This window comes from Mustela lutreola, chromosome 15, assembly GCF_030435805.1.
Source record: "Mustela lutreola isolate mMusLut2 chromosome 15, mMusLut2.pri, whole genome shotgun sequence".
Lineage (NCBI taxonomy): Eukaryota > Metazoa > Chordata > Mammalia > Carnivora > Mustelidae > Mustela > Mustela lutreola.
In genome coordinates this window covers 40,251,547-40,275,463 of record NC_081304.1, presented here as the reverse complement: position 1 = coordinate 40,275,463, position 23,917 = coordinate 40,251,547, and the positions used below count along the sequence as shown (strand labels likewise).

The window sequence follows — 23,917 nt, the reverse complement described above, 5'->3', positions numbered from 1 at the left end:
ACAGGGTTCAGCTGTGAGCCCTGAAACTGAGCTCCGGGCTCCTGACTGTGCTTCTAACATTTTCTTCTTTTCCTGCCGAAGAAGAATACAGATGGTGCTCGCTGTTGCCAGGAAGCTCTCTCTGTCCATGCACAGCTCTTCTGTGGGGAGCTCCGCCCTGTTAGCTACCCGCCGCCCACCAGTCCCTCTCCACCTGAGAAACCCGGGTCTGTTATTATTAGCTATGGTCACACCCACTGGGCAACTCCTGGGGTCTTGGGTTCCTCTCCCCTCACAGAGGAAAGGCTATTTTGGGTGCCCTTCTTTTCTCTGCATCCTCCCTTCTGTCGCTGCTCTCCTGCTCCTCCCCTTCCCCCCAGATGTGTGACAAGTAGGCTTCTGTCTGCTGACAGCCATGTGAAAAATGAGAAGACGTTCTGAGCGGGAGCAGGAAACTCCTGGCCTGGGGCCTGGTTTGCGGGCACCAGGAACAAGTTCTGTGTTTGAAAAAGGACAGACCCGAGGAGGAGACCCCACAGCGCCCCCTTAGGAGAAACCCTTGTGTCCTTTGAGTCAGATCAGCATAAACACACCTGCTTTTCCCTTTCCAAAATCTGAAAGCCTAGAGCCTGAGAAACAGACTTGAAAGTTGTTAGTAAAGCCCATCTGCTGGCGCCTTCCTTGTCCCTGCCGGTGGGTCTGCGTGTCTGACTCTGTTTCCATGTCTCTCTCTCTCTCTCTGCGCTGGCGTGTGTCTCTCGCCGCCCTCGGTTGTTTTTTTAATTCTGGTTCTCTGTCACTGTGTCCCTGTCCCCTTGCTGTCCCTTCTCTCCAGCAGGACTACACTGGCACGGTTATCATCTGAGCTCTCTTCTTGCTCCCCTGACAGCTGCATCATCGGAGAGTGGCCACAGCAGCAGGTGACCCACTGGCTACCGGTCACCCGGAGCTCATGGTAGGAAGGACAAGTTCTAACCTCAGCCTTCGTTGCCCAGCAGGCATGCCCCGCCGTTCAGCAGCCATGGCTGGCCATGAACTTTGCCAAGACTGAAGCTTTGGCCTTTACCTGCTGGCTCCCTGGGCCTTCCCACGGCCCAGCTCAGGCGAGTCTTGGGGATCTGGCCCATGTCCTCAAGGCCTCAGACCTCTGGAATGAAAACACTGCATCGGAGAGCCACCCACCGTGTCCTGCAAGTAGAGGTTTGCTCAAAGAGAAAAAAAAACTTGATTCTGGATGGAACCATGAAGAAGGAATCAGACAAATCCACACGAGGAACGGTCTATAAAACTGCCGGTATAAGATAAAGCAGTGAGGAAACTGTTCCACATTAAAGAAGACGAAGGAGGCAACAAAGTGGAATTCACGATTCTTGATTGGATCCTGGATTTTGATGCCTTTTTTTTTTTTAAGATTTTTATTTTTCAATAATCTCTACACCCAACGTGGGGCTCAAACTCATGACCCCGAGATCAAGAGTCCCACGCTCCACCGACTGAGCCAGCCAGGTGCTCCCTGGATCCTGGATTTTTTAAAAAAGCAGCTATAAAGGACATGATTGAGATACTGGGGGAAGTCTGAATATGGATGCATATCAGCTAGTCAGATAGTGAGACGGATGATTATGTTGTATTTGTGTAGGAGATTGCACTTGTGCCTGTGGATACGTGCTGACATATTCAGGGGTAAAAATAGAATAATTTTTAGTCTACAACTGACTCTTAAATGGGTCAAGAAAGAATAAGTGTGTGTGTACATGTATATAGAGAGAGTATATACACACATATATATATAGTGTGTGTGTCTGTGTGGAAGACAGGAAGTATACACACACACACACACACACACCCAGGGAGAGAGAGAAAAAAGTGAGCCTCTGTGCAAAGTGTTAGCAACTGAGGGATCTAGATGAAGCAGAGATGGGTCTTTGTTGTCTTACTGGTGCACATTTTCTAGAGATTCAAAAGTGTTCAAATTAAACACTTGGAAGCTGGGGGAAATTATTAAAGAAACACCCATTTGCACTCTTCAAAAGCAATTATATTTTCTACATGAATCAAAACAGTTCCTGGGGAAGTCTCGTCTTGGTACAGATTTTAGAAGAAATGAAAACCCAGAGAATACAAAACAAACAAGCAAAGACAAACACAAAAAACAAAACAATGTTCAGATCGATTATTGGAAGCAAAGAAGCAAGCCAGCTCCACTGAAACCCAGAGCAGAGAGCTCTCCAGGCTGCCAGCCAGCTCTGGCCTTTCCGCAAACTCAAAATGGTCAGAAACCTCACTTTCCCACCTATGTGCCTTGGTTTTTCTCTTTCGGAGCAGGAAAGCGCACTGACTATTGAAATTCCATGGAAGCAACAAGTACTTTTGAGGCTATCCCAGGTGCCAGGCTCTGTGCCAGGCCCTGGGAACAGGGTGAGAACCAGCTGGTCCCTGCTTACCATGGATGACAGGCTGCTGCAAGGCCACGCTTCCATGGGGCAGGACAGTGCCACAAGTGTTAAGGAAAGGAAGCACAGACAATTGTTGGAGCCTGGGTTTCACCTAACTGAGGGGGAGGGGGGCCTCCATCCTCTCCAGAAAGTGATGTTGAAGTGGAAACCTTAAAGATATTTAGAGGTAAGTCAACAGGAAGAGGAAAACACTCATCTCAGGAAAGAAAATGTTCAAAGTCCCTTAGGTGGGAAAGAGGAACTAAAAGAAATCTGGAATGGCTGAAAAGTTAGAGAAATAGATCACCGCCGAGGTACCTGCTCTATGACTCTTTGTCCTTCGGGTCACGTGCAGAAAGATATCTGGTGTGCTCTCTTCATTTTGGTGGAGACCCAGAGGGTTGGGAGGGCATTTAACAGAATCTCTTCTTTTGATGGGGTTTTCCTATGGAATCCTCAGAGGACAAGCAACATTATTGGAGTGTCTTTTCGGAGGCTTCCTGACAGCCCAGATGGAGATGGGTGTGCTTCCTCTTCTGGCCCCTAAAGTACCTTGAAAATGTTTGTTTCAACACCTGCTGAGTTGTATATTAATGGTTAATGTACTCATCTGCCTTTTTCACTACCTATGAGCTCCATCTAGAGAGGAAAGAAGGAGTAAACAGACAGTCACAAAGCTACTTGCTTGGCATTAAGAAGGAGAGTCCATGATCAGATTTGAGACTTAGGAAAACAAGGCGGCAACGTAGAGTGTGGGAAGGAAGCAGAGAGATCAGCAGGCAGTGTGGGGCGGGGGACACTGCATGAATCACAAGCATCATAGGAAAGTGTAATTGCGGGCCTGCATCTGAGGCAGCACACCAGCTCTCCTTCCCACCTCTTCTCTCTTAAACATCCTTCTGTTCAGAAAAGAAAGCCATACCTCTTATCCACCTTAAACCTTACACTGCTCCAAGGCAATAAAACTCATCGGGATGCCAGATAGAGAGCCAATTTGAAATAGGAGTGACAATTTTCCTTTGTGAATTTTATTTTTTTACATTGTTCTATACTAAAATTGACTTATTTTGTACTGTTCTATAAATGTTAATACATATATGGATTCCTGTAACTACCACCACAATCAGTAAAGAATGGTTACATCACTTTAAATGCTCCTGGGTGCTAGCTCTCGCCCCCTTGCCCTGCCACCTGCCAACCACAGCTCTGGTCTTCATTGGCCCAGATTTATATTTTTGAGGGTGTCCTATGAATGGGATAATTAGAAATGTAATCTTTGATATTGGCTTCTTTCACTCAGTATAATGGCTTTGCAATTCATCTAAGTCATCACGTGTATCAACAGTTATCATTGCCGAGCTGTAGTGCATCATATGGGTATACCATGGTTTGTTTATCCCATGGAAGAGAACTCCACAATAAAAAGGAATGAATTATTGATACACGCAACAGTATCCAGGAGTGAGCTGCTGGGTCACGTGGTAGGCGTATGTTTAACATTATAACAACCTGTCAAACTGTCTTCCAGAGTGGGCCTCGACCCTTTCGCATTCCCACTGGCAATGTGTGAGAGTTCCAGTTACCCTGCATCTTCACCAGCACTGGCTATTCTCAGTAGTCTTAATTTAATGGTTCCCGTTGTAGTGGTGTCCCCATGGTTTTCATTTGCATTTCCCTATAGTGGCTGGTGACGCTGAACATCTTTTCCTGTGCTGATCTGCCAACCTTGTATCTTTGGAGAAGTGACTTTGTATCCATGTCTCATCTTTAAAAGAATTTATTTACTTTTCAGACAAAGATTTTATTTATTCATTTGAGAGAGAAATAGAACACAAGCCATGCAGAGAGAGAGGGACACACAGACTTGCCACCGAGCAAGGAGCCTGACATGGGGCTCAATCCCAGGACTCTGCGAACTTGACCTGAGCCAAAGTTAGACACTTGACTGACTGAGCCACCCAGGTGCCCCTCATTTCTTAATTGTATGGTTTCTCTTCTTTATTGTTGAGTTTTGAGAGTTCTTTATACATTCTTGATATCAGTCCTTTGACAGACATGGGATGTGCAAATTTTTCCTCCCAATCTGTAGCTTTTTATTCTCTTTACAGTACCAGTGAAGTCTTTTTAAGGCATGGAGGTCAGGTTTTATGACTCCCTCTGTTTCGTGCAGATTTTTGTTGGTGACAAAGTTTGGCATTAAAACTGGGGTGTTTTGGCTTATGTTTGGATGTTTTGAATTCATAAAGAGTGGAGTGGAACTGAGGATGATGTTTATTTTATGACCTCTCCTGCCCCTAACAAAACATGCTTTATCCCTGAAGGAATCCAGTAAGAGCAAAGCAAAGCACTGGTAGATGTTAACGATGGTCGTACCTTATTTCACCCTGTGCACAAATTCAGGATCTTGTCCTTTCCCATCTGACTTAACATTAGAACCCAGTGTCACAGGGATGTGTATTGACATATCTATTTTGTGAGTGTGTGTGTGCTTAAGACTTTATTTATCTTAGAGACAGCACACATGAGCTGGGAGGTGGTGGTGGGCAGAATCAGAGGGAGGGAGAGAATTGCAAGCAGACTCCCCATGGGGCACAGAGCTCGACTCAGGGCTTGATCCCATGACCACAGTATCTGAATCGCAGCTTAACCAGCTGAGCTACCCAGGCGCCCCTTAACACATCTCTTTGAATTTAACAATGAGGTCAGATTCTTTGGCAGAATATGAGTCTGACTTGCCTGACTGGTTTGATTTGGGAACTGGCCTTGCCAATTAGGTTATGTGGCAATATTTTGCATAAATTGGACAAGCTAAATCTGTAGCTCCAAATTTTAAAGAAAATGTATTTCAAACATAGAAAAGTATCTTTCCAAAAATATTAGATTGACAAAGGTGTATTGAAATGAATAATATTATTCTAATTTTTCTATCCCTTTTTGAGTATATCATGTTTAACAAAGTGACTCATAAAAGAGTGGTAATTTGATAATTTGATAAGCCTTGGTGAAGTCTTATTAGCATACCACCCAGAAAATGAGAAAGTGAATACGTGCTTTTTTCTTTAATTTTTATTTATTTAATTTCTATACCCAACATGGGGCTTCAGACTCACAACCCCAAGATCAAGAGTTGCTTGCCCTTCCACTGAGCCAGCTAGGCACCCCAAGAAAGTGAATACTTCTAATGATTTTTGCAATACAGTTAGTTTCATATTCTTTGTTCTCAATTAAAATTGAAGGAAAATCAATCTGGTCAGCTGAGGGATTACTAAGTAATTTCTGATAATGGATCACTATGTGATCTTTTTTGCTCTTCAACAAACCGTGTGACACTGTAGTCATTCATATATGTGGACAAGGTTCCTCAGCACTAACATGTATACAGACAAAAAAAATAGAAATATAATTTATTACTGAAACTTGCTTAATTCTGTTGGTAAGTAATGTTCATCTCTCACATAATGCAATAGCGAAAATCCAAATAAAACAATTTGAAAATGGACAGGAGACCTGAATAGATTATTTTTTCAAAGAAGATGTACAAATGACCAGCGGGTGTGTGAAAATGTGTTCAACATCATAATCACCAGGGAAATGCAAAACAAAACACGAGTGAGAAACCATTTGCTATAAGAATAGCTATCAAAAAAGACAAGAGATAACAAGTATTAGCCAGGATGTGGAGAAGAGGGAACCCCTGTGCACTGCTGGTGGGAATGTTAATTGGTGCAGCCAGGATGGAGAACAGTTATGGAGGTTCCTCAAAAAATAATATAATCCAGTAATCTCATTTCTGTCTATATATCTGAAGGAAATGAAATCATTGTCTCGAAGAGCTATCTACACCTCATGTTCATTGCAGCATAATACACAATTACCAAGACATAGATATAGCCGATGTCTACGTTATCAGACAAATGGATAAAGAAAATGCACACACACACACACACACACACACACCCCTCGAGGGCATGATGCTAAATGAAATCAGAGAAAAGCAAATACTGTATGATCTCACGTGTGGAATCTGAAAAAGCTAAATCAGAACCACAGAGTACAATGGTGATTGCCAGGGACTGGAAAGGAGTGGGGGAAATGGGAAGATGTAGGACAAAGTATAAATTTCCACTTACAGGATGAATAAATTCTGGGAATCTATCGTTTGGCATGGTGACTATTTTTTACCATTCTGTATATTTGAAAGTTGCTAAGAGCAGACCTTAAATTAAATTACATTAAAATTTAAATTATCTTAAATTAAATTACATTTAATTTATTAAATGTTAATTAAAATTTAATGTTAAATGTTTTAAATTTAAATTAGATCTTAAATTACAAAAAAAGGTAATTATGTGAGACCATGGAGGTGTTCATTAACCTTATATGATAATCATTTTGCAACATATGTGCATTAAATAAGTCATATTGTGTATCTTAAACTTAGAGACAATGTTATATAGGTCAGTTGAGGTAGCTCAGCAAAGCTGGAGAAAAAAGTAATGTTCATCCACAGATAAATGCATTTTGTAAAAGAAACCAGCACATCACTCTCATTAAGAGCTGTAATTCCAATAAAAATTTTGACTTTTTGTTTACCAGTTATTTATATATTTGTTTTGATTGACTGCTAGTAATACGTTTTAAAATATTTATTTGTTTATTTATTTATCTACCGTTAGTTCATTTCAGCTGAGCAGAGAGATGGGGATTCTGGTCTCTGCCTCTCAATTACTGCCGTGTAAACCTGAAAGTTCCCTCCGGGGAGGATGTGGTGCTCTTCCAGCGCCAGCGTTTTCCTGCTGTCATGAGCTTGGGACTGGAGAAACAGGAGAGCAGGAAGCGAGGGAGCCCAACCAAGGCCCGCTACCTCAAGAAAACAAGACTTTCTAGTATTTTTGTCCGGATGCTTCTTGGGTAATGTGCTTTTAGCCAGCAGAGAGCAGTAAGAGGACAGGGGCACAGTTCTGCCTTGTAACAGCGGTTTGAAAAGTCCAGGGGACACTCAACGTTGGCTGCGCGTTAGAATCCTCGGGGGAGGTTTTTACGAATCTCGGCGCCGGGCTCCCAACCCCGGACGACGAAATCAGATTCTCTGGGAGTGAAGCCCCCAGCGCCGGTATTTTTAAAGAGCTAAGTGCACCGGGTGTTCTCTAACCCTTTTCCACTTTTTGGAGTGCTGGATGACATCTAGTGGGCGCCTTCTCATGAAAAAGCTCTTGAACCGAACCCCCTCTTTCTTCTGCTCTCAAGGGCTGTCGGGGTTCCGTTTTAATGGGCCGGGGTGAATGTGTGTCTGGCCCGGGAGGGAGGGCATCAAGCTAAAGGGTCTTTGGGACATCAACGGGTTCCTAGCGTTTGGGGGCGAGCTCATCCTCTGTGCAGGAGGCCGTGTCCCGCGCCAGGCCCGGGGAGACTCAAAGTCTGCTCATCAGGAACCCGAGACAGGAAGGGTGGGCCAAGGCGGGGAGAGGAAGGCCGAGGGAGGAGCCGAGGAGACGTCGCGGCTGGCGGGCGGTCCCCGACGAGGCCCTGACTTCCGCGTCCCGGCGTCGGGCGGCGCGGCCGGGCCACTATGGCGGGTGTGGACCCCGGCCTGGCCGTCCCCGTGTGGCTGGCCGAGGACGACCTGGGCTGCATCATCTGTCAAGGGCTGCTTACCAAGCCCGCCACGCTGCCCTGCGGCCACAGCTTCTGCCGCGACTGCCTGAAGGGCTTGTGGGCCGCGGGCAGCGCCAGTCCCCCGCGCTCCTGCCCCACCTGCCGGGAGAGCACCCCGGCGCCGCTGCACCTGCGGAAGAACACGTTGCTGCAGGAGCTGGTGGACAAGTACAGCCGAGCGCTGCGCGAGCTGGGGGCGGGCCCTGACCTCGGCCCCGCCCCCGGCCCCGCCCAGGGACGCGCCCTTGGCCTCGCGCCTGCGCCTGCGACCCCGCGTGGCACCGCCCAGCTGCCGGTAGGGAGGTACTGCGCGCTGCCCTCGCGCTCCACCGCGCCCCGCTCGGGCGCGCGGTCCCGACTCTGCCCCTTTGGCCCGGCTGGCGTGCTGTGTCGCGGGGCCGCCGTCCCTCTGTGCACTCCAGCTCTTGGGAGAGTTGGCCCAAGTATGAAGGGGGGGCGGGAAACCCCAGTTTCCTGACATCCCACCAGCCTGGCTGATCCTTGGCCCGTTCCCACGCCTTTCCAGACTTACTGCTGTCTCTTTGAACGTTCTTACACTGGGGTAAGACAGAGCACAAAATTAGCCATTTGAGCCGTTTTTATGTGTACAGTTTAGTGCCATTCGTTATATTCTCAGTGATGTGCAGCTCTCACTCTGCACCGATGAAGCAGTAACTCCTCATTCCAACTCCCTGCAGCCCCTGGTAACCTCCAGTCCGTTTTCTGTCTCCCTGATTTGCCTACTCTAGATATTTCGTATAATTGGAATCCTATAATATCTGTCCCTTTGTGTCTGCCTTCTTCCACTTACCGTAATGTTTTCAGGATTCATTCATGTTGTAGCATGCACCCGAATTTTATTCCCTTTTGTGGCTGAATACTCTCCCATTGTATGGATGTACCATATTTGGTTTATTCATACACTGGTGGGCATTCGGATTGTTTCCGCCTTCCGGTGACTGTGAGCGATGCAGTGAACATTGGTGTGCAAGTAACCAAGTCCTTTTCAGTCCTTTTGGAGAAATAACCTAGGAGTGGACTCGGTGAGTGGTATAGGAGTTCTATGTTCAGCATACTGTGGAACACAGCTAAACCATTTTCCACAGCGTCTAAGACATTTTACATTTCCACCAGCAGAATTGGAGATGCTGATTTTTCCACATCCTTGCCAATACTTAACTATTCATGTTATTTTGATCCCCCCCCTTTGTTTTTTAGGAGAGCCTTTCTATTAGGAGTGAAGTGCTTTGCGACTGAGGTTTTGATCTGCATTTCCCTGAGGATTGGTGGTGTTGACTACCTTTTCGTGTGCTAATTGCTCATTTTTATATATTCGTGAGAGAAATGTTTATTCAGGTCCTTTGACTATTTTTAAAAATGGGGTTGTCTTTTTCTTGTTGAGATTTTTTTTAAAACATTTTATTTATTTATTTGAGATAGAGATTGAGGGAATGAATGGGAGGAGGGGCAGAGGGAGAAGTAAACTCCCTGCAGAGCCTAATGTGGGGACTGGATTCCAGGACCCTGGGATCAGGACCTGAGCCCAGGGCACTACTTAACTGACTGAGCCACCCAGCTGCCCTTTCTTGTTGAGTTTTAGGAACTCTTTATGAATTATGGATACTAAACCCTTATCAGATATATGGCTTGCAAATATATTCCCCCATCTTATGGGTTGCCTTTTACTTATGGGTTATCTTTTACTTCGGTGTCCTTTGATGCCTAATAATTTTAAGCTCTGCTGATGTCCCGTTTATCTGTTCCTTCTTTTATTTCTCTTGCTTCTGGCGTCATACCTAAATCCAGTGCCGAATTCTGAGATCATGAAGATTTTCCCCCATATTTTGACTTAAGAGTTTTATGGTAGGGGCGCCTGGGTGGCTCAGTGGGTTAAAGCCTCTGCCTTAGGCTCAGGTCATGATCCCAGGGTCCTGGGATCAAGCTCCGCATCAGGCTCTCTGCTTAGCGGGGAGCCTGCTTCCTCCTCTCTCTCTGCCTGCCTCTCTGCCTACTTGTGATCTCTGTCAAATAAATAAAAAAATCTTTAAAAAAAAATAATAAGTCTTATATTTAGGTTGGTGATTTATTTTGGGTTAATGTTTCGATATGGCATGAGGTAGGGGTACAACTTTACTCTTTGCATGTGGAAATCTAGCTGTCGCAGCTCCGTTTGTTGAAGAGACTGTTCTTCTCCAGTGTGTGGATTCGGCATCCTTATAAAAAGTCAGTCGGCAGGGCACCTGGGTGACTCAGTGGGTTAAGCCTCTGCCTTCGGCTTAGGTCATGGTCTCAGGGTCCTGGGATCTAGCCCTGCATCGGGCTCTCTGCTCAGCAGGAAGCTTGCTTTCTCCCTCTCTCTCTCTCTCTCTGCCTGCCTCTCTGCCTACTTGTGATCTCTGCCTTTAAAAAAAAAAAAAAAAAAAAAAGTTGGTTGGCTATAGATGAATAGGCATATTTCTGGACTCCTAATTCTATTCCTTTGGTTTTTTGGTTTATCCTTAGGTTAGTCCCACATTGTTTTGATTACTCTAGCTTCATAGTAAATTTTGAAATCAGAAACTCTGAGACTATCTGATTGTGTTCTTCTTTTTCAAGATTCTTTTGGCTCGGGACTCCTGGGTGGCTCAGTTGGTTGGATGACTGCCTTCGGCTCAGGTCATGATCCGGGAGTCTCGGGATCGAGTCCCGCATCAGTCTCCCAGCTCCATGAAGAGTCTGCTTCTCCCTCTGACCTTCTCCTCGCTCATGCTCTCTCTCACTGTCTCTCTCTCAAATAAATAAATAAAATCTTTAAAAAAAAAAAAAAAAAAGATTGTTTTGGCTCTTCACAGCCCCTGCAATTCCATATGAATTTGAAGATGATGTTACCATTCTGCAAAGAAGGCTGTTGGAATTTTGAGAGGGATTTCATTGAATGTGTAGGTCATCTTGGGTATGGCATCTTTAACAATATTAAGTCTTCTTCCCCAAAACGTCAAATATCTTTGCATGTATTTAGGTCTTTTTAACTTTCTTTTAGTTCCAAAAAGTTTCTGTAGGTTCCAAAAATAAAAGTCCTTTCATCTCCTTGGTTTAATTTATTCCTAGACATTTTACTCGTTTAGGTGCTGCTAAAAATGGAATTGCTTCCTTAATTTCCTTTTTGGATAGTTCACTGCAGGTGTATAAAAACACACTTCCTTTTGGGTGCTGATCTAGTGCCCTTCAACTTTGCTGAATTCATTTACTTGCTCTAGTAGCTTTCTTGTGGATTCTTTAGCATTTTATTTATAAGGTCATGTCCTATGGGAATAGAGATCATCTTACTTCTTTTTCAATTGGGATGCCTTTTATTTCTTGTTTAATTAATCTGGCTAAAATTTCCAGTACAATGTTGGGTAGCAGAATTATTTTGGGTAGCAGCATTATTTTGGGGTAAATACCCATCAGGTATGCTTGTTTTGTTCCCTATCTTAGGCAGAAAGCTTTCAGTCTTTCACCATTAAGTATGATGTTAATTGTGGGTTTTTCATAAATTCCCTTCATTGTATTGAGGAAGTTCCTTTCTATTCCTGGTTTTCTGAGTGTGTGTGTGTTGTTGTTGTTTATCATGGAAGGTGTAAGATCTTGTCAAATGCCTTTTCTGCATCAATTGAAATGATTGTATGTGTATGTGTGTGTGTGTTTCCTTCATTCTGTTATTATGGTGTATCAGATTGGTTGTTTTTTCTTAAATTGAACCACCTTCCATTCTTGGGATAAATTCCACTTCGTCATGCTGAGTTATCCGTTTAATATGCTGTTGGGTTTAGTTTGCTAGTATTTTGTTAAGCATTTCTTTCTTTATTTTTTTTTTTAAAAGATTTATTTATTTATTTGACAGAAATCACAAGGAGGCAGAGAGGCAGGCAGAGAGAGAGGAGGAAGCAGGCTCCCTGCTGAGCAGAGAGCCCGATGCGGGGCTCGATCCCAGGACCCTGGGATCATGACCTGAGCTGAAGGCAGAGGCTTCAACCCACTGAGCCACCCAGGTGTCCCTTGTTAAGGATTTCTATATCAATATTCATAAGGGATATCGGTCTGTAATTTTCCTTTTTTAAAAATTTTCTTTTATTTTTTCAGTGTTCAAAGATTCATTGTTTATGCACCACACCCGGTGCTCCAAGCAGTACATGACCTCCTTTATACCCACCACCAGGCTCACCCATCCCCCACCCCTAACCCCTCCAAAGTGTCTGTAAATTTTCTTGTGATGTGTTTATCTAGCGTTGGCATCAGGGTAATGCTGGCTTCACTGAGGAGTTAGGAAGGGTTCCATCCTCTTCAATGATATGGAAGAGTTTGAGAAGGATTGGTGTTAATTCTTCTCTAAGTATTTGGTAGAATTCACCAGTGAAGCCATCTGGTCCCGGAATTTTCTTTGTTGGGGTTTTGGTTACTGATTCAGTCTCTTTATTTGTTATACCTCTGTTGTGATTCTCTATTTTTTTTTTTTTTGAGTCAGTTTAGTCATTAATTTGTGTTTCTAGGAATTTATCCATTTCAGGTAAGTTATCTAATGTGTTGGCATACAAAGTTCATAATAGTCTTTTAAATTTTATTCTGTGAGGTCAGGTGTGATGTCTCCAGTTTACTTTCTTTCTGATTTTAGTTATTCATGTCTCCTCTCTCTCTTTTTCCCCCCATTTCTTCTTCCTTTTAAAATTAACATATAATGGGGGTGCCTGGGTGGCTCAGTGGGTTGAAGCCTCTGCCTCCGGCTCAGGTCATGATCCCAGGATTCTGGGATCGAGCCCCACATCGGGCTCTCTGCTCTGTGGGGAACCTGCGCCCCTCCTCTACAGTTCTATAGGTTTTGACAAACGCATGATCTCATGCAGCTACAGTTATGGTGTCATACAGTTTTACTGCCCTGAAAATCCCCTGTGGTCCACCTCTTTGTACCTTCATCCCCACCCCTGGCAACTGCTGATCTTTTTACTGTCTCTTTAGTTTTGTTTTGTTTTTTTTCCCCCAGAATGTCATATAGTTAGAATCATACAATTTCTGGACTTTCTGGGTAGTGTTCTTTGACTAAACAAAATTATGGTTTATTTCTGAAAAATATTCCATTACCCAAATGTACCACAATCTATCCATTCACCTTCTGATGGGACATATCGGTTACTTCCATTTTTTTATGATAATGATTAAAATTGTTTTCTTCTTTTTTATTATAAATACAACATCGTCCCTCAGGTCTTTAAAACTCTTCACTAATGTTGCTTATGGTGACTGCATATACTTCCCATTGGCTATTAAGTAAAAATGATTGTTTTTAGATGGCAGGATATTGGATGATTTAAAACATTTCCTCTTTCTCATGCTCTGCAGTTTCTTTTAGAGTTTATTTATTTATTTGAGAGAGAGAGAATGAGCAGGGGGAGGAGCAGAGGGAGAGGGACAAGCAGGTCCCCCCACCACTCAGCGGGGAGTCCGACGCGGGGCTCTATCCCAGAACCCAGGCATCATGACCTGAGCTGAAATCAGATGCTTAACAGTTGGTTAAGCCACACATGTGCCCCTCATGCTTCGCACTGGCCTAAACATCCCCAGAACCTATTTACTACTCTTGAGCTCCTTGGAGATGTCTCTGATATAAACTCACTGCGATGTGTGCATTCCTTTAATGAATAGAAAAAACAATGTACTTATTCTTTTAAGTTTTTAATTTGCCCCAGTGCTAGGATAAGGGCTCCTTTCTTCAGTTCCAGTCACCTAATATTTAGGAGTGGGGCCTGGAAATTTAAGAGCAAATGTTGTTACCAGTGGTCAGCTACCTCCCTCTCTAAAGTAGCCCAATTATGGCTTCCAGAACACATGCTGCTTTGAGGGACATCAGACTTCTTAGAGATACAGAAGGTCCTGGGTCAATTCCAGTTTTTGAGGTCCTAATATGATTTTAAAAATGGAAAATGTCAAAACAAAGTTATAAAAACTCTGGTTTATTGACAGTTGGTTGATGAACACGTTGTATTTCTGTGACTCTGTATAGAACCCCTTTTGGAGGGAGTGCAGTGTTCACCATTGAAGTCTGGGCCCCACCTTCCTCTGATGAGTGCCACCAGGTCTGGAAGTTGTTGCCAGAATGTTGGCTGCAGAACTTCCACTCCCAGCCAGGCAGCTGAGCAGATCAAGGTCTTTAAGTGGGATTGTGTAGCTCCCTAGTCTGAGGGTCCCTTTAAATGGGCAAGATGGGGGTGCCTGGGTGGCTCAGTGGGTTAAGCCGCTGCCTTCGGCTCAGGTCATGATCTCAGAGTCCTGGGATCGAGTCCCACATCGGGCTCTCTGCTCAGCAGAGAGCCTGCTTTCCTCTCTCTCTCTCTCTGCCTGCCTCTCCATCTACTTGTGATTTCTCTCTGTCAAATAAATAAATAAAAATCTTTAAAAATAAATAAATAAATAAATAAATAAATAAATGGGCAAGATGTAGGGGCGCCTGGCTGGCTCAGTCGGAGGATGACCGTGGGACTCCTGATGCATACCCCCCCTGGTCAGCATCTCTGCTCTGACTTCTGTTCAGAATGAGCCCACAGGTTTCTTTAGGCTTTTAGGCTTCGTTTTCACCCACTGCCCCCTAGGCTGGGGATGGGCTCTGGTTCCCTGTTAAAGCTACCGGACAGTCATCAGGCATGCAAAAGCTCTGAGACATCTACCTCCTTGTCCCTTGGACATTTTTGTGACCCTGTTGCCTGCTTCCTTTATGCAGTGTTGAGAGCCCCTTCAGTCGAGAGCTGGGTCCTAGGTCTAGCTCTGGGTTCTGCTTTCTTCTTTTAAAGGCTGCGGCACAGAAGAGAATTATAGAAGTTGTGTGTGAGCTGGCAGAGTTGGCAGAAGAGCTCGTAGACATTGTCAAGAGTCTTCAGAGTCAAAGGGACGTCCCTGAATCCGGACCAGACAATGACAGGAGCACCCTGAGCACGAGCATGGTAGGCTCAGCCCCGAGGGGAAAGCGGGAAAGCGGGAAAGCGGGAAAGCGTGTGCCGGGGACGGGGCTAGCTAGGGGCAGCTTCTGGCTGGAGCCGAGGAAATATGTTGGGAGTTGAGGGATGCAGTAAGTCTTCATCTTTTACCATTTTCTTACTGTCCCACATGGATGACCGGAAGTGCGATGCTTGAGGTGAGGTAGGGGAGCGTCCGGGGGGGGGGGGGGCAGGTTTCCATCCTTATCTTTGCCTCTAACCAGCTCTGAGATTCCCCAGGGACGTCTATGCAAATCCTGCAGACAGTCTAGTCTCCACCTTTCCTCAGCCTTTGACCACACCCTCATTCCTGAAGCTTTCTTTTCCTTTAGCTTCTAGGACCAGGAGTCTTCTGACCTTCCCCTCTTTCTCTGGCTGCTCCTTTCCCACCTGTCTTGCAGGCTCACTCTCTTTTCCTCTCCTCAGCAACAAAATGCCTAAATCCCTCAAGGCTGAGGGGTACGTCCCTGTCTCTTTCCCGCTGAGTGGTTTTCCCCATACCATGGCTTTAATTACCACCCCATCCGCGAGCACAGCTCCAGCCTGGACCCCTCTCTGAGCTGTGGTCTGCTGTCTTCCTTCTCACCTTTCCCTCTTTCTTTCTTTCTTTTCTTTTCTTTTTTTTTTTAAAGATTTTATTTATTTATTTGACAGAGAGACATCACAAGTAGGCAGAAAGGCAGGCAGAGAGAGAGAGAGGGAAGCAGGCCCCCTGCTGAGCAGAGAGCCCAATGTGGGACTCGATCCCAGGACCCTGAGATCATGACCTGGACCAAAGGCAGCAGCTTAACCCACTTGAGCTATCCAGGCGCCTGTCCTTCTTGCTTTCTCAAAGGCATTTCCCATACTGTTTCTCCTCTGGGAGTTCCTGTGGCTAGCCCTGTGATCCTTCTAAGGGCATAACCTGGGAATCATGTCACCCCCTCCCTCACCGGCCTAAACATCCCCAGAACCTATTACTACTCTTGAGATCCTTGGAGATGTCTCTGATCCAAGCCTCTGATCATTTTTTTTTTTAAGATTTTATTTACTTATTTGAGAGAGAGAGTGCGTAAGAGAGAGAACACAAGCCATGGGTGGGAGGAGCAGAGGCAGAGGGAGAAGCAGGCCCCCCACAGAGCAGGACGCCCGAGGAGGCAGCGCTCCATCCCAGGACCCTGAGACCATGACCTGAGCGGAAGGCAGCCGCTGAAATGACGGAGCCACTCAGGCGTCCCAAGCCTCTGATCATTTCTTGCCTGGATTGCTGCAATAATTAATTACTCCACTCTGTTCCCACTGGTCTGCTCTCCTCATGGTTGTCAGAGTGACCGTCTCAAACATAAATCTGATTTACAACATCTCCAGTGACATCCGCTTGTGTGGGATTAAGGCCCAAATCCTACAGGGCCCTGCAGGACTCCCTCCCTGTCTGCCCGCCCCCCTTCAAGCCACAGCCACTCTGGCCCCTATCAGTCCCTCTAGGATGTCATGTTTTTTCCCACCACGGGGTGCACTCCGAGGAATATTCTTCTTTCACCCTGTCACCGAGATAACCCCTGGTCATCCTTCAGACCCCAGCTGGATCATCACTTTCCTGGAGAAACCTTCACTGATTTCCTCGAACAAGTCCTGCTATTAGAGGCTCTTACGATTCCACCTGCAGCAGTTACCACAGCTTGCAACTTGATAAGGACGGGCGCTATCATTTATTCATATCTGTTTTCCCTCTTCCCCTGCCTGGGACTGTAACCTTCATTAGGGTAGAGACCTTGATGACTTTCATTCTTTTGTTCACTCTTGTATCTCCAGGCCTTGAAAGGGCCTTGCCACATAGTAAGTGCTCAGCAAATACCCAGGAGTCTTCAAGGGCTGCAGGGTGTTGAGGGGAGGAAAGCCTGAAAGTCTGACTCTCACACTTGACGTTGCATTCGTCTGATGTGAGGACTAAAACAGCTCTGGTAATAAATGCTCAAGTGGTGGGAAAATGCAGGATGGTAAAATTCACTGTAGGGATTTAGTTCACTCTTCTGAGCTCTAACTTCTTTTGCAAGAGGGGGATAACCAACTTACCTGGGAAGGTTGTTATACAAATTAGAAGTAAGCCACGGGGGGGGGGGGGGTGCTGGGTGGCTCAGTGGGTTAAAGCCTCTGCCTTCGGTTCAGGTCATGATCCCAGGGTCCTGGGATGGATCGAGCCCCGTATTGGGCTCTCTGCTCAGTGGAGAGCCTGCTTCCCCTGTCTCTCTGCCTGCCTCTCTGCCTACTTGTGATCTCTCTCTCTGTCAAATAAATAAATAAAATCTTTTTTTTTTTTTTTTTTTTTTTTTTTTTTTTTTTAAAGATTTTATTTATTTATTTGACAGAGAGAAATCACAAGTAGATGGAGAGGCAGGCAGAGAGAGAGAGAGAGAGGGAAGCAGGCTCCCTGCTGAGCAGAGAGCCCGATGCGGGACTCGATCCCAGGACCCTGAGATCATGACCTGAGCCGAAGGCAGCGGCTTAACCCACTGAGCCACCCAGGCGCCCCAATAAATAAAATCTTAAAAAAAAAAAAAAAAAAACGTAAGCCACAGGAAGTCCTCTATCTGTGATGCCTGCTACTTTACTCTTGGTAAGAAGAGTGGAAAATTGAGTATGCAGAGTTGGGAAAGAATGTCAGGGACCAAAAGTGGCAAGGTGGGAGCAGATAAGAGGCTCTGTTGGGGAATAACAGGACCCGGGGTTAAAGAAAGTCAGGGAGCATGTGTTGGCAGCCCCAGAGAGCTGGGAGAGCCTGGATGCCCAGCTGGATATCTATGCGGGCTCTTGAGAGGAGAGGTAATAGAATGATAACCTTCTGGGGAAGATTATTTTGGCCTCTATAGCTGATCTTAGTGACTCTCTGTATTATTTATTCTGTAAAGCCCCTAAAGGATGGGCTTGCAAATTTTACTACTTTTTTGGATATTACCTAAGAAATCTATATTCATTATAGAAAATACTAGAAAATGCATAGCAGTTCAAAGAAAACAAAGGAACATCTTCCGTAACCCTACCATGCAGAAATTACAACCCCTTTAATATTTTTTCTGCATGATGTGTTCTTCCAAATTGCTTTCAAGGCATATAGTTTGAGGGCCTAATTATGTTTTTAAAAATCTGTGAGGAAGTAGAAAATTATAGATGGCATAATTAGAATATATTATTTGATGCACAACTTAGGAGACTAATTATTTAATTTGTTTTTAATGATCGATCAATAGTCTTCTTCTGGTGAGATGGACCTTTCCTTGGCTTCTTCAAAACCAATGACTTCCAATACACCTGAGAGAAAAACAAGAGACATTCTGCATGACCTAGAAGAAATCCAGAAAAAATTACGGGAAAACCTCACATGGAAAGAGCCCCTCGAAGAACAGATGCAGGGTGAGTTTACTGGGTGAAAGAGGATTGGGGCACCTGGGTGGCTCAGTTGGTAAAGCAACTGTCTTCAGCTCAGGCCATGATCCTGGAGTCCTAGGATCGAGTAGTGCATCGGGCTCCCTGTTCAACAGGGAGTCTGCTTCTCCCTCTGACCCTACCCGCCTTCTCTTCTTCTCTCTCTCATTCTCTCAAATAAATAAAAAAAAAAGTCTTAAAAAAAAAAGAAAGGATTAAGTATGGAAGTTGGAGGAAATGACCAAAACAATGACAAATGGCTTTGTGGGTTTGTTTTTTTTTTAATTAGCTTATAATGTATTATTTGCCCCAGGGGTACAGGTCTGTGAATCATCAGTCTTATACAATTCACAGCACTCACCATAGCACATACCCTCCCCAATGTTCATAACCCAGCCATCCTAACCCTGCCCCCCAACCCCCAGCAACCCTCAGTTTGTTTCCTGAGATTAAGAGTCTCTTATAGTTTGTCCCCCTCCTGATCCATCTTGGTTCATTTTTTTCCCTCCCTCCCCACCACAACCCCCCACCTTGTCTCTCAAATTCCTCATATCAGAGAGATCGATAATTGTCTTTCTCTGGTTGACTTATTTCACTTAGCATAATACCCTCTAGTTCCAACCATGTTATTGCAGATGGCAAGATTTCGAGGGTTCTTGATGGCTGCATAGTATTCCATTGTATATATATATATATATATATATATATATATATATATATTATATTATATATATATATATATATACCGCATCTTCTTTTTTTTTTTTTTTAAGATTTTATTTATTTATTTGACAGAGAGAGATCACAAGAAGGCAGAGAGGCAGGCAGAGAGAGAGAGAGAGGAGGAAGCAGGCTCCCTGCTGAGCAGAGAGCCCGATGCGGGACTCGATCCCAGGACCCTGAGATCATGACCTGAGCCGAAGGCAGCGGCTTAACCCACTGAGCCACCCAGGCGCCCCTATACCGCATCTTCTTTATCTATTCATTCGTTGATGGACATCTAGGTTCTTTCCATAGTTTGGCTGTTGTGGACTTTGCTGCTATAAACATTTGGGTGCATATGCCCCTTCGGATCCCTACACTTGCATCTTTAGGGTAAATAGGCAGCAGTGCGACTGCTGGGTTGTAGGATAGCTCTATTTTCAACTTTTTGAGGAACGTCCATACTGTTTTCCAGAGTGGCTGCACCAGCTTGCATTCCCATCAACAGTGTAGGAGGGTTCCCTTTTCTCTGCATCCTTTCCAACACCTGTCATTTCCTGACTTGTTATTTTTAGAATGGCTTTTAATTTGGGGGATAGGATCCCAGAGCCCAGCTGTGTTATCCCTATGCTATTGTTAATGAGGACGGGGTGGGTGGAGGTGTTTTTGCGCCTCGATATATGTTTTGAATATGGCTAGAGGTATGATGTCACCTAGGCTTTTTAAAGGTAGAAACTCATTTTCCTCAGACCTCTATATCCAGAACATAGACCTGATTTTGCTGCTCTAAGAAGATTCAGAAACAGACTGCTTTTTATGTTTAAATATATATTGTTTTTAAAGTTTTATTTATTTATTTGACAGAGAGAGATCACAAGCAGACGGAGAGGCAGGCAGAGAGGGAGATAGAGGGAAGCAGGCTCCCTGCTGAGCAGAGAGCCCGATGTGGGACTTGATCCCAGGACCCCGAGATCATGACCTGAGCCAAAGGCAGCGGCTTAACCCACTGAGCCACCCAGGCGCCCTGCTTTTTATGTTTAACTATTAAATGTCTTTGTATACAAAGCATGTTACTTTGTAAATTGTCCTTGATAAGTTCTGTTAAAATGTCATCTCTGGTGGGCATGCTAATAGTAACAGTAACAACGCAGAGAAAAACCTCTCTGTTCTGACTTCCGAGGTTCTGTATTATAACCCTCTTCACACCTGACCCTCAGATACAAGCTCTGGGCTCCCTCCTTTCTGCCTCCACCTCTCGCCACTGCCAGCTTTATATACTTTAGAGACATATTGCTTATAACTATTTTTATGTTTAAATGATGTTGCTCTGCTTAAAAAGTTATTTTTTATTTAGGTGGAGAAACATTATCTCTTGGGAAAAGTCTCAAGGAATCAAGTTAGAGCACAGTTTATTAGTTGTTCCAAAACCTGAGAAATACATGCCCTCTTGGCTTCTGTGCGCCCCTAAATTTAGACTGGGTTCCTTAGTGATCTTAGTTGCTTAAACAAATTTAAAATCAATATTTAGGGGCACCTGGCTGGCTCAGTCAGTAGAGAATGCCACTCTTGATCCCAGGGTTGTGAGTATAAGCTCCACATTGGGTGCAGAGAGTACTAAGAAATAAAATCTTTAAGGGGCACCTGGGTGGCTCAAGTGGGTTAAAGCCTCTGCCTTTGGCTCAGGTCATGATCCCGGGGTCCTGGGATCAAGCCCTGCATTGGGCTCTCTGCTCTGTGGGGATCCTGTTTCCTCTTCTCTCTCTCTACCTACTTGTGATCTCTGTATGTTGAATAAATAAATAAAAAATCTTGAAAAAAAAAATAAAATCTTTAAGTAAATAAATAAATTATTTTTAGATTTTGGGGTTAAATTTTAAATTTTAAAATTCAGGGGCGGCTGGGTGGCTCAGTTGGTTAAGCAGCTGCCTTCGGCTCAGGTCATGATCCCAGGGACCTAGGATCTGGTCCCTCATTGGACTCCTCGCTCAGCAGGAAGCCTGCTTCTCCCTCTGCCTGCCCCACACCCTGCTTGTACACATGCTCTTGTCTTTCTCTCTCTCACACAAATAAATAAATAAAATCTTAAAAAAAAAAAAAGAAAATTTAAATTCAGAAATCAAAACAATATAAAAGCATACAGTGAAGGTCTCTTTCCCACCCTTGTCCCATTTTCCTATTGCCCTGTCTCAGTTAACCGTTTGTATTAGTTTCTTGAGTGCCCATTCAGAATTTACTTATGGAAGCTAACAGTTTAATTAAAGCACTGATGGAGGGGGCACGGCGGTGGTCGTGGGTATTCTGGGTGTTAGGGTGCTGTGATCCCCTGGAACTGTAATTTATTTGATAGATAGGCACCTCACACTTACTTCCTATGTAGCTGGCACTCTGCTGAGTGCTTAGAACATAAATATGAGCAAGGTCTCTACCGGCAAGGAGGTTAGAGCTTCCGGGGGGAAACAGGCAGTTAAAAAAAAAAAAGTATGGTGAGAACATGAGTCTGCACTTACCTGAGAAGGGAGTTGTGCCTGATCAAAGTCTGCCCCTAAAAAAATGTGTGAGGAAATTTGATGAAGCAGACAAGCCGTGTTCCCTGACCATGACGTTCGGGTACCCTTGTATTTGCTTTTTGTTTGTTTATTTATTTATTTATTTGTTCTTTTGATGCCACTTTTTCCCCTTCCCGATTTTCTGAAACACTTAGTGGAACTCCAGGAAGCTCCCCATTCTGCTTCATGCCCGCTGCCTGGCCAGAGCCACCCAGCTCCTGAGAGGGCCTCCAGGTTTGCTCGGTGTAAGTATGTGGGCTGCGGACACTTAGGCTGGGCCTGCCAGTCCCCCTCCCTGCTGCTGGGTCTGTTCCTTGGCTCCTGAGGGGATCTGATTACCAAGACAAAGGGAATCGAAGACTCCCAAATTCCAGGCTAAGCTGAGTGGGATTCCGAGACAGCTTCCTGAAAGAGGCCTAATGGGGAAGTAAATCTTAAGATGGAAAAAGGGTATCGTGATGAGAACAGCACCAGGGCTGTGTACGGAAAACTGCAAGTGGACCTGCCAGTTTTAATGCCAGTGTGAGTAAAACTTTATCACACCCAAAGGTACAAAGCTGCCTTTTTGTGGAGTGCCTGGGTGGCTCAGTCAACTAAGTGACTGCTTTCAACTCAGGTCAGGATCCCAGGGTTCTGGGATGGAGCCCCTACATCAAGGTCCCTATACAGAGGGGAGTCTGCCTCCCTCTGTACCTCTCCCCTCCCCTTACCTCTCCCCCTGCTCCTACTCTGGCTGTCTCTCAAATAAATAAATAAAATCTTTAAAAACAAAACAAAAAAACCCCCAAAAGCCCAAAGCTGCTTTTTACTTTTAAAGCGAGCCCGTCCCATCCTTGTTCTTTCCCTCAGGGGCCATCAGTCTGACCTTTGACCTTCGCAGCCACTCCTGCAGCTTAAAGGTGTCCAAGGATGGCCTGGCGGTGACTGTGTCTCACTGCCCACAGACCCATCTCTGGAGTCATGAGAGGTTTGTGACCTGCCAGGCCTTATGCTCCCAGGCCTTTTCTTCTGGGCGACAGTACTGGGAAGTGGACACTCAGCGTTGCAGCCACTGGGCAGTTGGGGTGGCTTCCTGGGGGATGAAGCGTACCCAGATCCTGGGAAGGACCAGCGACTCCTGCTGTATAGAGTGGAAGGGGACGGGCCAGCTCTCTGCATGGCACATGGTTGAGGAGACTGTCCTCGGCTCAGACAGACCTATGGTGGTGGGCGTCTGGCTGGACCTGGAGGAGGAGAAACTTGCCTTCTATTCAGTGGCTAATCAGGAGAAGCTTATATATGAGTGCCCGGTCCCAGCCTCCTCTCCTCTGCACCCCGCCTTTTGGCTCTATGGCTTAAATCCTGGAAACTCTCTGACTATAAGGCCAGTAAATGTGTAAAGTTTCCCTGGATGTCAGAACCTGGTGGTCCTGGCCTTTCAAACCAGGCCCTTGACAACAGTCCCATTTCTGGAATTAATGGGTGTGCAGCAAATGGCTAATTGCAGGCCTGGGATGGGCAGACTGCACATTCCTGGGAGAGCATGGGCCCTTGACTGGCTCCTGGGAGGCAACCCCTAAGCCCTTGGGGTATCCTGGCTGATAAAAGTGTTTTTGTTTACCCGTGGCCTTGGGCCAGGAGGTATCAGCTTGACCTCTGGAGGGGCTGGAGACTAAGGCCTGCCCCTGTGACCGACCCCTGGGAAAAGCCTTGGGCACCAAGGCTGGGGGGATCTTCCCTGGTTGGGAGTTCCCTTGTACACTGTCACACATTGTCACTAGGAGAATTCACATTGTCCTTGTGACTCCACCGGGAAGGAGAGTAGGTGTCTCTTGGCCGGTGTCCCATGTGCCTTTTTCTCCCGCTGATTTTAATCTGTATCCTTTTACTGTAATAAACTGTAGCCAAAACTACAATGGCTTTGTTGAGCTCTTTGGGTCCTTCTAGGGAATTGCTGAACCTGGGAGTGGTTTTAGGGACCAACCCCCCAACATGGGGGCAGGTTATCCATTGCCGTGGAATACTACTACCACAAATGCAGTGGTTTCAAACAGCACGTGGCTATTAGCCCAGTTCCTGTGCACCAGCCACAGTTTGACGACCAGCCTCACCAGCTGCAGTCAAGGGGTGACCCAGGGCCATGGTGGCATCTGTAGCTCAAGTGGGGAAGGCTCTTCTTCCAAACTCACATGGTTGTTGGTGGCGTTCAGTGCCCTGTGAGCTGCCACACGGACAGCTAGCC

The 23,917-nt window shown here is 45.4% G+C and overlaps 2 protein-coding genes across 8 annotated transcripts in view; both read left to right on the top strand.

Annotated features, from left to right (window-relative positions):
- The window catches only part of ADAP2 (ArfGAP with dual PH domains 2), a 34,553-nt gene extending 27,544 nt beyond the window's left edge, over positions 1–7,009 (top strand). For 2 of the 6 annotated variants that reach the window (XM_059149284.1, XM_059149283.1), the window contains exon 11: positions 818–7,009. In XM_059149284.1, coding sequence (XP_059005267.1) covers positions 818–903 — 86 coding nt within the window. In that variant the 3' untranslated portion in view covers positions 904–7,009. Of the gene's footprint in view, positions 1–84 lie in introns of all 6 variants that reach the window. The other 4 variants (XM_059149289.1, XM_059149288.1, XM_059149287.1 and 1 more) reach the window with 3 other exon arrangements.
- A 107-nt stretch (positions 7,010–7,116) lies between these two features.
- Positions 7,117–23,591, top strand: RNF135 (ring finger protein 135). 2 transcript variants are annotated; one of them, XM_059149281.1, is made up of 5 exons: positions 7,117–8,364; positions 14,867–15,016; positions 18,274–18,436; positions 21,852–21,941; positions 22,546–23,591. In XM_059149281.1, exons 1-5 carry the CDS (start codon positions 7,984–7,986, stop codon positions 23,073–23,075), a joined length of 1,314 nt encoding a protein of 437 aa, XP_059005264.1. In that variant the 5' UTR covers positions 7,117–7,983; the 3' UTR covers positions 23,076–23,591. The 2 variants fall into 2 exon arrangements, with proteins under 2 accessions (XP_059005264.1, XP_059005265.1); XM_059149282.1 differs by lacking the exon at positions 21,852–21,941.
- Positions 23,592–23,917: the final 326 nt, after the last annotated feature.